General features: G+C 36.7%; 2 protein-coding genes across 2 annotated transcripts; both read right to left on the bottom strand.

The window, feature by feature from the left end:
* Positions 1–989: 989 nt before the first annotated feature.
* On the bottom strand, positions 990–7,171 carry calub (calumenin b). Its single transcript, XM_084734214.1, has 7 exons — positions 7,060–7,171; positions 5,043–5,282; positions 4,335–4,528; positions 4,065–4,231; positions 3,908–3,968; positions 3,454–3,653; positions 990–2,866 (listed from the first exon to the last, which is right to left on the bottom strand). Exons 2-7 carry the CDS (start codon positions 5,261–5,263, stop codon positions 2,762–2,764), a joined length of 948 nt encoding a protein of 315 aa, XP_084590340.1. The 5' UTR covers positions 5,264–5,282; positions 7,060–7,171; the 3' UTR covers positions 990–2,761.
* Positions 7,172–8,101: 930 nt separating this feature from the next.
* On the bottom strand, positions 8,102–11,544 carry gtf3c6 (general transcription factor IIIC, polypeptide 6, alpha). Its single transcript, XM_084734215.1, has 6 exons — positions 11,380–11,544; positions 10,216–10,296; positions 9,677–9,740; positions 9,198–9,242; positions 8,993–9,100; positions 8,102–8,367 (listed from the first exon to the last, which is right to left on the bottom strand). The coding sequence occupies exons 1-6, from the start codon at positions 11,401–11,403 to the stop codon at positions 8,234–8,236; spliced, it is 456 nt and encodes a 151-aa protein (XP_084590341.1). The 5' UTR covers positions 11,404–11,544; the 3' UTR covers positions 8,102–8,233.
* Between the last annotated feature and the right edge of the window lie 3,069 nt (positions 11,545–14,613).

Raw genomic sequence — 14,613 nt, 5'->3', positions numbered from 1 at the left:
TATATTTCATCCTGAAAGCTCATGATAGAACAAGAGGGAAGAAAGAAGACAGAGCTGTATTCAGTACTTTGACAACTAAATACAGTATATGCAGGATGTGACAGCATGTAAATGCTCTTGTCCAATTAGCAATCTGTCATCTTATTCCAGAAGGCCTGTTAAGATGATCAAACATTGGCTTTTCACCTCCTGCAGATTAACCCACTTCTTCTAACACCTTTGCGTATGTAAGCCAGCACAGGTTACAACGGCAACACAATGAGAAATTTGTCTGTAAAACTTTTGAGGCAACATTATTGATGACTAGAATCAGGCAAGTGAAATACAAAAAAAGAGGGTGTGTGTTCAGATGATCAAAGTTTAAATCAGAAGCTCATTTTGGATGAGTTTGGTCCCAAACTGCTTCACTGAAGCTCTTAAATGGCCATTTAAAAAGGAATGCTGAAAAATAGGTAACTAACTTGTTTCTGACAATATGCTGAGATGTAAATGGGTAATATGTAAAGAATAGCAGTGGCATACCTGAAAAACAGCCCAGAACCATTAAATATGCACTCAGATGTAATAAAATTGTCAGTATTTGATTTATTATGGAGAGAACACTGGGCAAATTGGTTTGGTGAAAGAGGTTGTGAGAAGAAAATGGTCTGAAAACAACAACCCAGAGACCTGTGGGTCAGCAGCCCGACTGAAACCAGGAAACAGAGCATTTCCTAAGAAGGAAGAGTGCTGGGAAAAACTGTCATTTATAAGGAATTCAAGTGCAACACAGGCACTTTTCAACTTCTACTGAACACTACAGGACATCATTCTGAGAAGTAGCTATTACAGATGTTTTTGCTTTGTCTTTAAAGGTTACAGCAGTTTTGCTTTCCACAGAAACATCCTCTAGGAACAGTTGTTTGGCTACAGATTGTGATTCACTTGTGTCAGCAGCTGGCATGTTAAGACTCTGACTTCATGTCAAAAGAATAAGGCAGACTAAAAGCTCCAATTTTATTTGTTTTTATTGAGACATTCTTCTCAATCACAAAAACTGGACCTGATTGTTAGAGTGCTCGTTTTGCAGACCAACAACTTATTTACAGTAAAGTCACTAGTGAAAGGGTGGTCACTGCAGTGAGCATGTAAAAAAACATTATATACTTTATAGTATACCATAAAAATTATCAACAGTGGTTATAAATGGTGATAGTGATAATACAAGCATAACAAACATATTTAGGAGGGAAAAGTGTTTTTTTTTTTCAAACCGTTTACAAAACAGGACAAATATTTTAGCTTGGCACACAAATGAGTTAGTTCAGCTGAATCAAACAACACCAAAAAAGGGGTAATCAGTCATCAAGAACACAAGTAACACATGTGCACACACAGATTCACACACACACTCGCACATACACACTACTGAGGTGATGAGAAAGAAGAAAGGAGGCAGCTTCAAGGACAAAACATCCATCAGTCTCTAAATTCATCTGGATTCCTTCAACCAACACAACGCAGAACCTGCACCAGTTTGTGCTAACATGAACCACGTTTCCACCACAGGAACTTTCTCCAGGGACTAGGAACCTTTGGAGGAACTCAGTGACCAGAGTCTTAATTAAGTTCTGGGGACATTATTTTACCCCCTAAAAGTCCCTGCTCAGGGGGCAGTACTTTCCAAAAGTACAGGAACTAAGGAGGTTTTATTTCAGCAACCATTTGTAAAAATCTGCAGCTGCAAACCTGTTTGCTTTTTGTTCATTGCGCTTTGACACACCAACACAGAGTTACAGAAGAAAGCATATGACAGATGGACTGATGGAGTCCAGGCCTTATTGAGCATTTACACTGAGGACGAAATCCAGCGGGAACTGTCCTTCTGGTGCAGAAATAATGATGCCTATCTATCACCTTATATAGTGTCACTGTTGAATAGTTGTGTGCAAAAATGATATGTAAAAACATGTCACTTTTCATACGTCAGCAGACTAATTTGCCTAATCTTTGTACCTAGACCACGTTGGAAATGCAAACAACAACAAACAAAAGGAACCCTTTAGTTCATTGAAAAGTAGTTCCTAGGACTAAAAGTTCTGGGTAATTTGGGTGGAAACACAGCTATGGATGCTCTGGGGACAAACATAGCAAACAGCGTGGCCCGACTGATGATACTGTATTGCACTAGTCCAAATAGTCTTCATTGTCACTGGAATTTAATATTTGCTCCTCTTTCCAAACATCTCCAGCAATACCACATTATGATCAATAAAGACATGAAAACAAAGTACAAGTGGGCCTGATTACATGATTAGACAGAGGAGTAGAACAAATTCTATTGACTAGAAATCAGCTTTACTCTTCACAGTCCAGTGCATTGCAAAAAGAAATGGTACAATAAACTAAACTTGCCTAAACTTGCTCTATCAGGGTTTCATGACAAAACATGGCTATTTCATAAAATCCAGAAATTTGTCGTCTAACACTGTTTGTCCTTCGCCTGACCTGCAAAAGGCAAGCATAGTGTGTGGAAGCAGAGCAAAGGCTGGCGATATATCCCAATCTTAACGCACAACTGAGCATGAGGACACACTGGCCAAGCATGTACACATTAATGTTATTGTGTGTACACAATGGGACACATTCAAGAAATCAAATAAATTATTGTCCGAGGCGTTGAATTAGGCAAGCTCATCTTTTTTGAAAATACCCCGTCCGCTGTCAGAGGAGTTAAGGTGGTACAAAAGATGAACACAGAGTCTTTGGAGGCAGGTGGAATTTAGAACTCGTCATGTCGAGTCAGAGCCTCTCCAAAGTCAGTCGCCTGGCTGCCCACAAACAAGTCATATTTGTCCACGATTTCTGCCTTGGTCAGTTGGCCGTCCTGATGGAGGGAGAACAACAAACATGATGAGCATTGTGTTTGTGTGAATACACAGACTCTTTAAACTGTTACCAAGATACCAAGATTTTAACTACTGTTAATATGTGGATTGTTGGTTTGACAAAAGAAGCAATGTGGCTAGAACTGTAATTAAGTCAGATCCTTCTTTAAAAGGACTGGCTGACCAACAAAAGTGTCAAAAATGCCCCAAACTGGAGTGAGACCAATTCACTGTTAGCTAATAACATTTTGTTTACGTTACATGCCTGGGGTGTGAGGTGCCACTGGATGGCTTTCACTCTGATGCATAATATTTGTCTAAATCTAGACTTTACAGTGTATCCGCTTCTTTATTTCATTGAGCCATATATTACCTTTGCTTTGTCAAAACAGATCTACCACACATAATAAAGCTTCTCAGTATTTTGTAGGCCTGCAGTACAATCTTTCAAGCAGACTCATGTATACATACTGTATACGTGCAATTAATTAATTTGTGCTTTCATGCACACTTCCCTAAATATTCTGTGAATGAATCAGGAAGTAAAATTCATGGGAACAAAGCTTTTCTGTTGAAATGTTCATACTTTATCTGCATCTGACTCATAGACCAAATGCTTGGCCTCGGCTTCAGCATGGTCGTAGTCGCTGGGCAGGATCCAGTCTCTGGTCTCGTCCTTGTCCATCTTCCCGTCTTTGTTTTTGTCTCTGAATTCAGTAAACTGTTCCCTCTCTGTCTTCACCCACTCAGGTTCTGTGGCATCTCCCTCCTGGTTATACATGTCACCTATAGTGCAAAAAGATAGGAACAGGGTGAGTGAGAGGGTGTAGATGATGTTGTAATACTTCCTAGTATTAGTAAGTATAGTATTTGCAGTGGCCTAACACATTACCCAACAGGCTCATTTTATCAGGGTTCCTCAAACTGGTTCCTCAAACATTTACCAGAACTCAGTTTCTTGCTCTTCTCATCACCAATGACCTTAAATCATGTGGTACAAAAAGATGATGCTTATATTACAATGAGCTACAATAACTCACCTATGTACTCATCTAAATCAATTAAACCATCTCCATTCTTGTCAATGTCTTCCATGGTTTCCTATAGGAAGAAAAAGAGAGTAAAAGGTAGTGAGTGAGAAGTGCCATCATTTAACACCTGCGTGTGTGAGAGAGAGTGTGTGTGTTTGTTACTTACCAGTACAACAATGTCTTTCATGTGGTCGTACTCCTCAGGGTGAAGGAAGGCTGTGAACTCCTCCTTGTTAGCTTTCATGTCATTGTTTACGTCGGCCATTTTGAATCTCCTCTCATCACGAGCCATCATCTGTCTGTAGCTGAAGCCATCATCGGGGTCAGGGTCATCTGCAAATGAGAAGTAAAAACTTTGTACGGTGTAGTGTGTGTGTACAGTACATACTTCAGGGATACATGCAATGTGCACAGTGAAGACTGTGTGCAGGCGTACCAAGAATGTATCCGTATGTGGCGTTTTTGTACTCCTCCCAGGACACCATTTCATCCCCATTGAGGTCATGACTCTTCCACTGTCGATCCACATCATCGTAGATCCACCTCTTCTGAGCATGCTTGATCCACTTCTTCATCTCCTCAACTGTCACATAGCCATCCTTATCCTCATCTATACGTTCAACTAACATGCTGTAGAGAAAAGATATTAAATATTATTTAACATTCAGCTTATTTCCTTCTATTATCAAGTGGTGTACCACCTCAGATGAACTTTACTCCTCCCTGAGGTGAAACCAGGTAATTACCACAATTTTATTACCACTAAAGCAATATAAAGGTGGCCTATTCAATTGGCAGCCCATGAGATGAATCCAGCCCTTTATTGACCTCAATCTGGCCCTTTGATCACCAAGAAATATGCAAAAGGTATAAATAAATAATTTCTTCAATGAGAGAGAGGATAATGAGCCCATTCATTAGTCAGACTGAAGAAAAACGATGTTAAAAGCAACACTGTATTTATTAAAACAGCAGGATTATTTAGGATTAGAAGTAGCCACGTATTCTGAATATAGTATTTCTTTTCTAATTGTGAAAACTAATAGGCAGACAAAAATCTAAAAAGGTGCATTGTATTAAAGGTTTAACTATTTTCAAATCAAGTTCTCATATAAAGACTGTCCCTTGTAATACAAAAACTTACCCCAGTCTCTCCTTGCTCTCCTCTGGTGTGAGCTGATCGAAGGTCTTGGCCTCCTCCTGTCCCAGAAAGGCTTCGTGGTCATAGTCAAAGTTCTCCGCATCATCATGATCTCGGTTGCTGAGTGGTTCATCGTGGTGAACACGGTCCTTCTTCTCTGTGGGTTTGCTGGTGGCGTAAACCACGCAGAGAGCAAAGCACATAACAAGCGGCCGCAGCTCCATCCTGCGTTATGTACAAACACTGTCCGCATGAGGGGTGAAAAGAGGACACCAAACAGCTCTGGTTATTGCTCAAACACTGCATTCTGGTAAAAAAAAAAAAAAAACTGTACTGCTTGTTGCCATCTAAGTTTACAGTACATTTTTCTGTCAGTACTGATCACAGCTTTTAACTTAGAGCTTCTCAGCTCTGCAGATGCCAGTGTATGACACACAGTGCAAGCAAATACTTCAACCATGAGAGGTGAATTGCCAGGCTAATCTGTTCCAGCTGATGCAATCCTTTATCCCTTCCCACTTCTGCTACTTTCTAGAAGTTGACAATGCATATACTTAATTACCACCAGCTCAACAAGTCTCAAACAATTAACAAAACAATTCATATGCAACATATGTATAAATAAGAATTTTTATTATTGTACTATATTCAAATCATAAACTAGAATTAATGTAAAAGCAGTGCAGTCCAATACAACAGCAGCCCTGCAATTTAAGTAAAAATGTTATGTTTAGGATGTTTTAGAGAGGTGTTTCTTACTGAGCTCTGTCTCTAATACTTAGTCTACCCTTGGTGATACAAATAGGGTAGACAAACCTCTCAGTGCTGTGCAGTAACCTTACAGTTCAAAGCACCACAAACTACAAGCCTCCAAAATGACCATAAAGTTGAATCAATACCTATCTAAAACAATTTTAACTAGAAGTGAACATTAAAACCTTCATGGAGATATGATTTAATGTAGGACTGTTGCATAAGTTTGCATCAGATGAAGTGAATAAACTGACAAATGAAAGCATTTTACAAATAAAATTGTCTTTCAAATAATTCAGGGCTGAAACAATTAAAAATCTGTTAACATTTTTTCAGGATCCTCTATCCAAATGTTGAGAAATATCCTGCCATCAACCTAATCATTTATAGAGATGTTGTTATTAGGACAGTAGGAAATATAATGCTTTATTGGGTGGAAAAAAACAAACTTATTTTGGACTGTCAAGATGTCTACATGTATCACAAAGTTACAGTTAATACTTTTTAATGCTATTGTTTAATTAAATTTAAGGCCATATTTTTAATAAAACATTTAATATGAAAATAAGGGTCTACTTTTCTGAGTAAATACATATATTGTCAGTTCAAAATTATTAGTAAGGCAAAATGACAATAACTGATTGAGTTAAAGAATTGTTCAAATACGTTTACTAACATGACAGAAAATTGTCTTAAAGATATTTATCCCCACAGTTGTCCTACGGCCAGTCTGAAATGAGGCTTACAGCATTCAATAAATAAATATTTAAAAGCTTCTAAAAGAGAAAGCTATTTAATACTCTTTAAAAGGCCTTTTACAAGTAAATGTGAAGTGAACATATTTAACGATTTTTAAGGACCTGTAGCCAAGCTGAATATTCAGTACCTTCTTATAAAAAGAAAGACAATCACCGCTAAATTGCCGGCTTTCTTGTGACAAACCACAGCGCCTGAGTTCTCATTTTCCATGTCTCGACATCTTAAAACCTGCGACCGTATTATTGTACGTGTCAGCGGCAACAGTTTGCTCCTGTTATTTCTAATAAGTTTCCATTACATCCAAATTCAAGGTTAGGGACCAACATCAGACTGGCTAACCTAGCGTACCGTTAGTTTTATCTGCTAACCTGCAATTTCACTCGTTCAGTAAGGATAAATAAGCAACTATATAACTGGCCGTATTGCGTCTTTCCCAACACTAGCTATAGAAAAAACACATTTAAGTTAGTTTTTGTATTTTACGATGCAATTTATCAAGAAAACTCACCGGTGTCTTCAGGGAAGTTCTTCGATGCAGTTTAAGACCCGCCTCCCGGAAACACACCCATGCACTTCCTGTGCTAAAACACTAACCGACCAACCACGCGCCGACATGGCGAGTGCGATGTCGCTCGCTCATTGGTCCACTTCAAGGCAACATCGATGATTGGATTGGCCGAGAACCGCCACGTCCTCAAAGTCAACAAAACTTAGTTCATTCATAAAAGTCCACTCCACAGTGTGTGGGACGGGTAAGCTGCACAATATCAACCAAAAAACAATATTTTCTCGCTTCTTATTAAAATGAAAAAAGGAAAACACAATAAATTAGAAATTGTATATTTATTTTACAAATTTATTAAGTTAGTTTCCAGTTATTAAAAACAGAGTGAATTTTGCCTGATTGACAGGCGTTTTTAAAATAACCAAATACAAAATCCATGCAGATCTTCTGTGGAAAAATCCTTAAAAACAGGACAACAAAGAAAGCACACAGCCCCGCTCACAAAATAAAAAATCTCAGTAAAGATGTGTTCGGTGAGCCCATTTCATTTTTATTAACAAGTGTATTTCTTTTGGTTTTAACTCTGTAAATCAACAGTCATAACAATGTTGCTAAAAACCAATATATCACAAATCAGAAACACAGGGACTGCATTTCTTTTAATGACCAATGTGTAAGATTTAGTAGCATCCAGCAATAAGCCATTCTTCCAATAAATCCTCATAAATCTTACACACTGGTAATTTAAATGTATAAACAGCTCATTCTACAATGAACATATCTCTACTACAACATTGCAGTTTTCTCTCCTTCTGCTAGTTAAATGTTCATTGTGAACAAACACTGGTGATGTCAGAGAGGCACAATGACAGGACTTCCTGCTTCAAAGCTGGGGGCGCCCACCACATTTCTCTAACTTCTGTCCTTTCCAAGACCCTTCCTATGTGAATCTGAAAAGCCTGTTTTGTCTCATTTGTCATTTAGTCTGAATGTGTATATATGTAATATTAAATTCACTGATTTTGAGGCTCAGTGAAGACATGACATTAATACTGACACTTCTCCTTCTTACTGCTGAACTGTATCTGTTTCAGGCATGGAGTCCCTCACAGCCTCACAAATGATAGCGTCTCTACACTCGTATGAGGAGTTCACAACGTAGCGAAGCCTCTGTATCTCAGCCCATTGCTGAGTCGTCCAAATCTGTGTTGTCCATGTCTTCTTCTGACTCTTCCTGTTGATTTTCATTTTCTTCTTCTTCATTGGACTGACAGGTTGTGTCGTTCTGTTCAACACTTTCACCACCTCCAGCTAGAACAACATAAAAAGGCACTTTAAGGTTTTTAAAAATGTTGCGCAAAGTCTATTCTTTGTCAATCTGTATAATATAAAAATACTTGTGTCAAGGTGTTCCTGGAAAGCTACAATGTAAATACATGTATGTCACAAAACTAAAATATGTCACAAAAGTTTGATTGACCGCATTAAAAGAAAGAGATCACAACAGATTGTGCACCATGGTGTGAATTTAGCTGTTCTGACTAGTGTTGTCACGGAACTGGAATTTCCCATTTTGAAAATTGAAAATTTGAAGAATATACTGGAACCCATTTTCAGTACCACAGGGGAAAGCTGACTCAACATCGATGACATAAAATTTTATAATTTTATTAAAAAATAAATATAACAAGGCTATAACATGACAACAGCTATAGTAAATGAGATGAGTGATGAGAAGAAGACTGCACTGTGACTAAGTTAGTGGAGGTGGGACTATATGGGCACTGCAGCATTGTGTCAACTTGCTGTTGGAGGGAAGAGAGCGTGAGAAAGTGCAGCTGGTACCAGAGTATTACTAATACTGCCAAAACATAGTATCGAAGGCATTTCAAATATTGATATATTGCCATTTTTGACAACACTAGTGCTGACATACCTGTGCTGGTTTCACCCTCTTTCTTCTCAGTGAGGAAGATTCGTTGCATCATCAGTTTCTTCACTGTGTGGCACGTGTACTTCAGCTCTGGACCACTGTCTGCTTTTCCTGCAGGCATATGTCAAAATGGAATATAATCAAATAAAAGAAACACCTTCAAGTATAACTTCAACCACTGAGTGTATGTGTAGAGAGAGAAGCTTACCTTTCTTTGGTCTCTCTTCAAACAGCACACAAGTTCCCAAAGCCTCTTTGAAGGGGGAAGAATAGCAAGTAATATTTTAATTTAGCATTTCTTTTTTATGATAAAATCTATTATAGAAGTTCACGGAAGTTCTTTAGTGCTATTCAGCACTACTGTCTCATCATGCTTAGTAAAATTATGCCTTAATTTCCACATGTTGTAATGCAAAACGATATTCGTAGTGCTGCTGACTCTGTCATTATCACACTTTAGAAGGTAGAGTCCATTCATCATTACTGAAACCACAAAAGTCAATCACTGACAGTGGTGACAGTGTTTCAGGTTAAGAAATTACTCTTTGGAGGTGGTGTATAGTGACATGTTTTCAACATGACAGCTTGTTTTAAGAAGAGGGAATTTATAAGGGTGCAATTTATTTTAGCAGCAGACAAAGTCCAGTTAAGCTACACTTCCTTTTTTCCTATGATGTACATTCTTACCTTCATATTCCCCTGCAAACACATACTGTCCAACCTGCATCATGGGCCTCTCGCTGTCAATGTCCTGGAACATTATAGACAAAAATAATTCAGTGAAAGCTGCAGTGAGAGACCTACACTGATGCTGATGTCATGCACAGGGTGGCAAGATGCCAACATACCAGATGTGGGGCAAAGAGGATGTTTGTGTAGGACACATAACCAGTGCTGAGAGGTACGTAGTCTAAAATTTTTTTGTCTATGTAACTTTAAAAAAATATATATTGTGGCTTTGTGACCATAAACATCTCTATGTTTTGCCCTCTGGTTGATTAAGTAGCACACAAAAGACAGGTTAAATCTTTTTAGAAATTTTATCCAATCAGATTAGATTTTAGGAAAAAGTGGTTAGACTTTTATATAAAATATATAAAATGTGAGACATGGGACATGGAGATAAAATGCTATCAAGTCCAATATAAAGTGGGACACCTCATGCATGGTGGCCAGGCTTCTTCTCTTGATTTACCACAAAGCAATAATTAATATTTGAAACTCACCAGTATCTTGCATGTGCCCCGACACTTGGACAGAAAGTCATTGTTGATTATACCAGAGAGCTCCACCACAACAAGCTGCTCCTAAACACACCAAAGGACAAAAAGTGTTTAAAAAAAAAAGAAAAAAAAAAGAAGAAAAATAGTCATTACAATATAGTTAACTATTTCGTTGCCCAACAGAAATATTATAGCTGTGTACTTTTCAGAAGTTTTTATTTTTAACTTTAGTAAAATAATAATAGTAATATGTATTTTTTCCTTCAGATTACATTACATAACTAATGATCTTGTGAGAAATTAATAAGTAAACATTCTACTATGCTGGTTGTTTCTTGAAGTAGTTTATTCTCTGGGTCTCTAGATGCCGCAGTAGGTAGTACTTTTATGTTAAATATGTTAGAGAGGGGAATAAAATGTTAAGTTTTAGTATAATTTTTACTACCTTCACCTTTCTTCTTCTTCATATTATTATCATCATTATTAACATCATTATTAACATCATTATTATATGGGGGGTATTTGTCAGGGGCCAGATTTAAAAAGTTCAGAAGAGGTATTACAGTACAAACAACACTTTGTGAAGACAAGTGACTGAGTCATGTACACATCCCAGTCTCAATAAACATATGCACCAATGTCTCCTCATGTTTGCTGTGTTGAAAATTTTAACCAAATTGACAAAAAATAAAACTAAGAACAGTTTTATTTTAGTTTAGTTTTAAAGTACACAATATCAGATCATCTTAGTTTGTGCTTTATCTCACTTTATCTGCTTTTATCCAATTAACTAAAAGTTTTTTGTTTTTTTTCCACCGAAGCTTTAATCAATTATAATACTATTGACAGGTACCAGATAATATATTGGTCAGAAAATGAATGAATTATCTCAGAAATTCCCACACATATTCACACCTAGGAAGTAATTATCAACTCACGCTAGAACTTAAATATTTGGCTGGAAGTTTGACCCCAGAACTCACATTTGAAAGGCCGAAGTTAATATTAATGCATTGTAAGTTAAACCAGTTTATAGCCACTTATAGCTAGTCATTCTAATCTTGTATACCTCTTCATGCTACGTTAGCATGTTAGCATGCTAGCCACATGAAGCTAATGTTGGCATCGTTATTCTATAAACGCTAGTAAGCTGGTGTTATTTCGTACCTCCTCTTCCCATTCATCTTCCATGGTGAAATCCCTGGAATAAAGAGGAATAATATCAATTAACGTAAATCCTCTTTTCTTGCAGTTTTACCGATAGCAACCTCTCATGCTTTTCTACCAAACAATGTTTTGACAACTTCCGCGAATGTACGGTGTCCGAGAGGCCCTCTGTCCTGTTGCTCCCTGGCATGTTTTCAGTTACGGGTCCTGACCATTGTGGGGCGCTGTTGCTCAGTTTTATTGGCATGTTTTGTCACAAAGCCATTTAATGTGAAGTGGAAATGAAATGAATAACAGTTCCTCCTCCTCCTCCCTCTCTCCATCCGTCTGTCTGTCTGTCTGTCTGTCTGTCTGTTCTACTTATGGTCGAGTATGATTGCATCTAAATATTGGCTACCTGTAGGCCCACTCATCTACATCTAACATTAATGTTATTAATGTTCTCCTGCAGGAGGCTAGAGCTGAGGTGATGAGATGAGATGAGATGAAATGAGACGATACACTTTATTGATCCCCAAGGGGAAATTCATCTGTCACAGGCAGAAGGCAACAAAAACTAAAACAAGCACACACATCAAACGCATCCAAAACAAAAAAAGAAACAGGAGGACAGATAAGAAACATGACCGAATCATAATCAAAGTGCACAACAAGAAAAAACATATTAAGCATAAAACCAAAGCATGCAGCTTGGTGTGTAAGGGCACCTGAGAGAGAAGTGGAGTTTTACTGATTTGCTTTGGCAGGACTGCAGTTATTGTACAAATGTGAATATCTTCTCATGTAACATGGTATGGAGAGTGCAGGTACAAACCTATTTCTGATACACGTCAAAGGCAAAAATGCACCTTAAAGTCTGTCAATTTATGGTTATTTCTATCCTTAAGGTTCTAAGTAAAATGTAAAATGATTAAAAACAGAATCTGATGGACACAATTATGGAACAATTAAATGAGGTGAAATGTTTTGTGATTTATCAAAGAGGTTTTATGAGTTTTATGGAGAGGTGGGGAATTCTCCAGTATTTAGTTTGCTCATGTTATTGAATTACATTAATATTCATGCATATATTTTAGATTTGTATTTTATTTTTATTTTAATTCCTTCTATCTAGCTTTGGTATGGCAAACTGAATATTAGTGTGCAAGTTCAATGACAATAAAGGTATTCATATTTTGCCGAACAACATGAAGTATATGCTTTTTAAATCATACAAATATTATGCATCATTACGGCTCTCCCTTCTCCACTTTCATATGCAATATATAACTTAACAGTGTCGGCCATTATTTCTAGACATTATCAGATGGGCGAATTTGGGTAAGGGATGCTGGGAAGAGGGAGAAGATACAGGACGATGCATTTATCACTGTGTAAGGGGGACTGTACGTGTAATGATTACTGTATCTGTAAGGAAAAATCTATATTTAAAAATATTATGAATGTTATGTTGCAGGGAGAACAAAGCTTAGAGTCAATGAATTATTTACCTACAGAATAATGAAACCTCTTGGATGAGTGTTGAAATGTTTTTAACTAATTTATCATTCAGTTATTTCAGTTTTATTCTATATATTTTTGGTATGAAAATACTTAATTCAACTCAATGGACATTGCTCTATTAAGATATTATGTCAATATATTGACATATAAAGTACTTTGATTTACTTGAAATATAATATATATTTAATAGTCTTGGTTAATTGATTCTTATAAGAAATATCTCTTTTTGGTTTGCTACCCTCGACACAGGGGTCAGAGATCAGGGTCAGCTGAGGGGCAGGGCAGCACCCCTGGTACTGGTAGGGATTCATCATCTTACTCAAGACTTCTGCAGTGAGGATGGCTCCTCTTAAGGCTGGAACTAATGATTATTTTCATCATCGATTAATCTGTCAGTTAATTTCTCGATTAAGTAATTAGTTGTTTGCTTTATAAAAGGTCAGTGTTTTTCTAAGACCTAGATGATGTCCTCAAATGTTTGCAACCCAAATGTAATCAGTTCACTATCACAGCAGAGTAAACAACCAGAAAATATGCACATTTAAGAAACTAGAAACTGAGAATTCTGACCTTTTTTTCTTGAAAAATTACTCAAACAGATTAATTGATTATGAAAATAGTTGTTCATTAATTTAATAGTTGAAAACTAATTGATTAATCATTACAGCTCTAGCTCCTTCTCATCACGTCCTCCACTTGAAGAATGAATCTACTGCATCCCTATGAAATAAATGACAGTTGTAATAAAAATATGCAATAAATAAGTGAAATATAGTTGTGCAAATCTACAAGGTCAGATATCAGCTATTGTAAGTGCCTTTTACACACATATGTTGTGTTACATAACATTGCATGTACATTCTTCAATAAATGTTCTGGCAAAGTGAAATTTTTGCTTTTTGTTTGAGAAAGAGCCATAAATTCTTTCCCACATACTAGGTTTGGACAATATATTGATATTATATTGATACTGTGATAAGAGACGAGATATTGTTTTAGATATTATTATATTGTGATATGACGTCAGTATTGTCTTCTCCTGGTTTTTAAGTCTGCATTACAGTAAAGTGATGTCATTTTCTTTTCTAGTATTTGCCTATATTATTAGTAATGATTATTTATCAAAAATCTCTTTCTGTTAACATTCTGTGACAGCACCAATAGTCAACCCTACAATACTGTCACAGTATATAATATTGAGGTATTTGGTCAAAATATTGTCATATCTGATTTTGTCCACATCACCCAGCCCCAACTCCACAACAAATAAAAGTTCTGCTTTCTAACCCCTGATAAAAGTATGGATTATAGCAAAATTTACTTAAAGTCCTCATTGCGCCATAAAATGGTCCCTGTCAGTGTTTTATTATTATATCTGATGTTTTTATTAATATTACAGTTTTATTACAGTTGCATTTATGTTGCACTTTACTGTTGCAAGTTAATCTTGAGCTAATGTTAACTACTTCATACACTGTTAGGTAGTTAAATCCAAAGCAACACATCATATTCTATAAGATCATCATATGTTTGAACTATTTTAGAATTTATGGCATGTTGTTTTTGAGAAAATGTATATACTGTATATCAAAAAATAGCCTAAACACGTGGAGATATAATTTATAAACCATACAGCCAAGCCTTATCACACACAGCAAGTTTAATAGACTGGCTGAGTAATTTGCAGTTTTACTGAACTGGTTTAGCTGAAAGTAAAACAATCGAATCAAT

The sequence above is a fragment of the Lutjanus erythropterus genome, chromosome 13 (genome assembly GCF_056507025.1).
Source record: "Lutjanus erythropterus isolate fLutEry1 chromosome 13, fLutEry1.hap2, whole genome shotgun sequence".
NCBI lineage: Eukaryota > Metazoa > Chordata > Actinopteri > Lutjaniformes > Lutjanidae > Lutjanus > Lutjanus erythropterus.
Note: the sequence above shows the minus strand (reverse complement) of the source record. Positions and strands in the feature narration are given on the sequence as shown.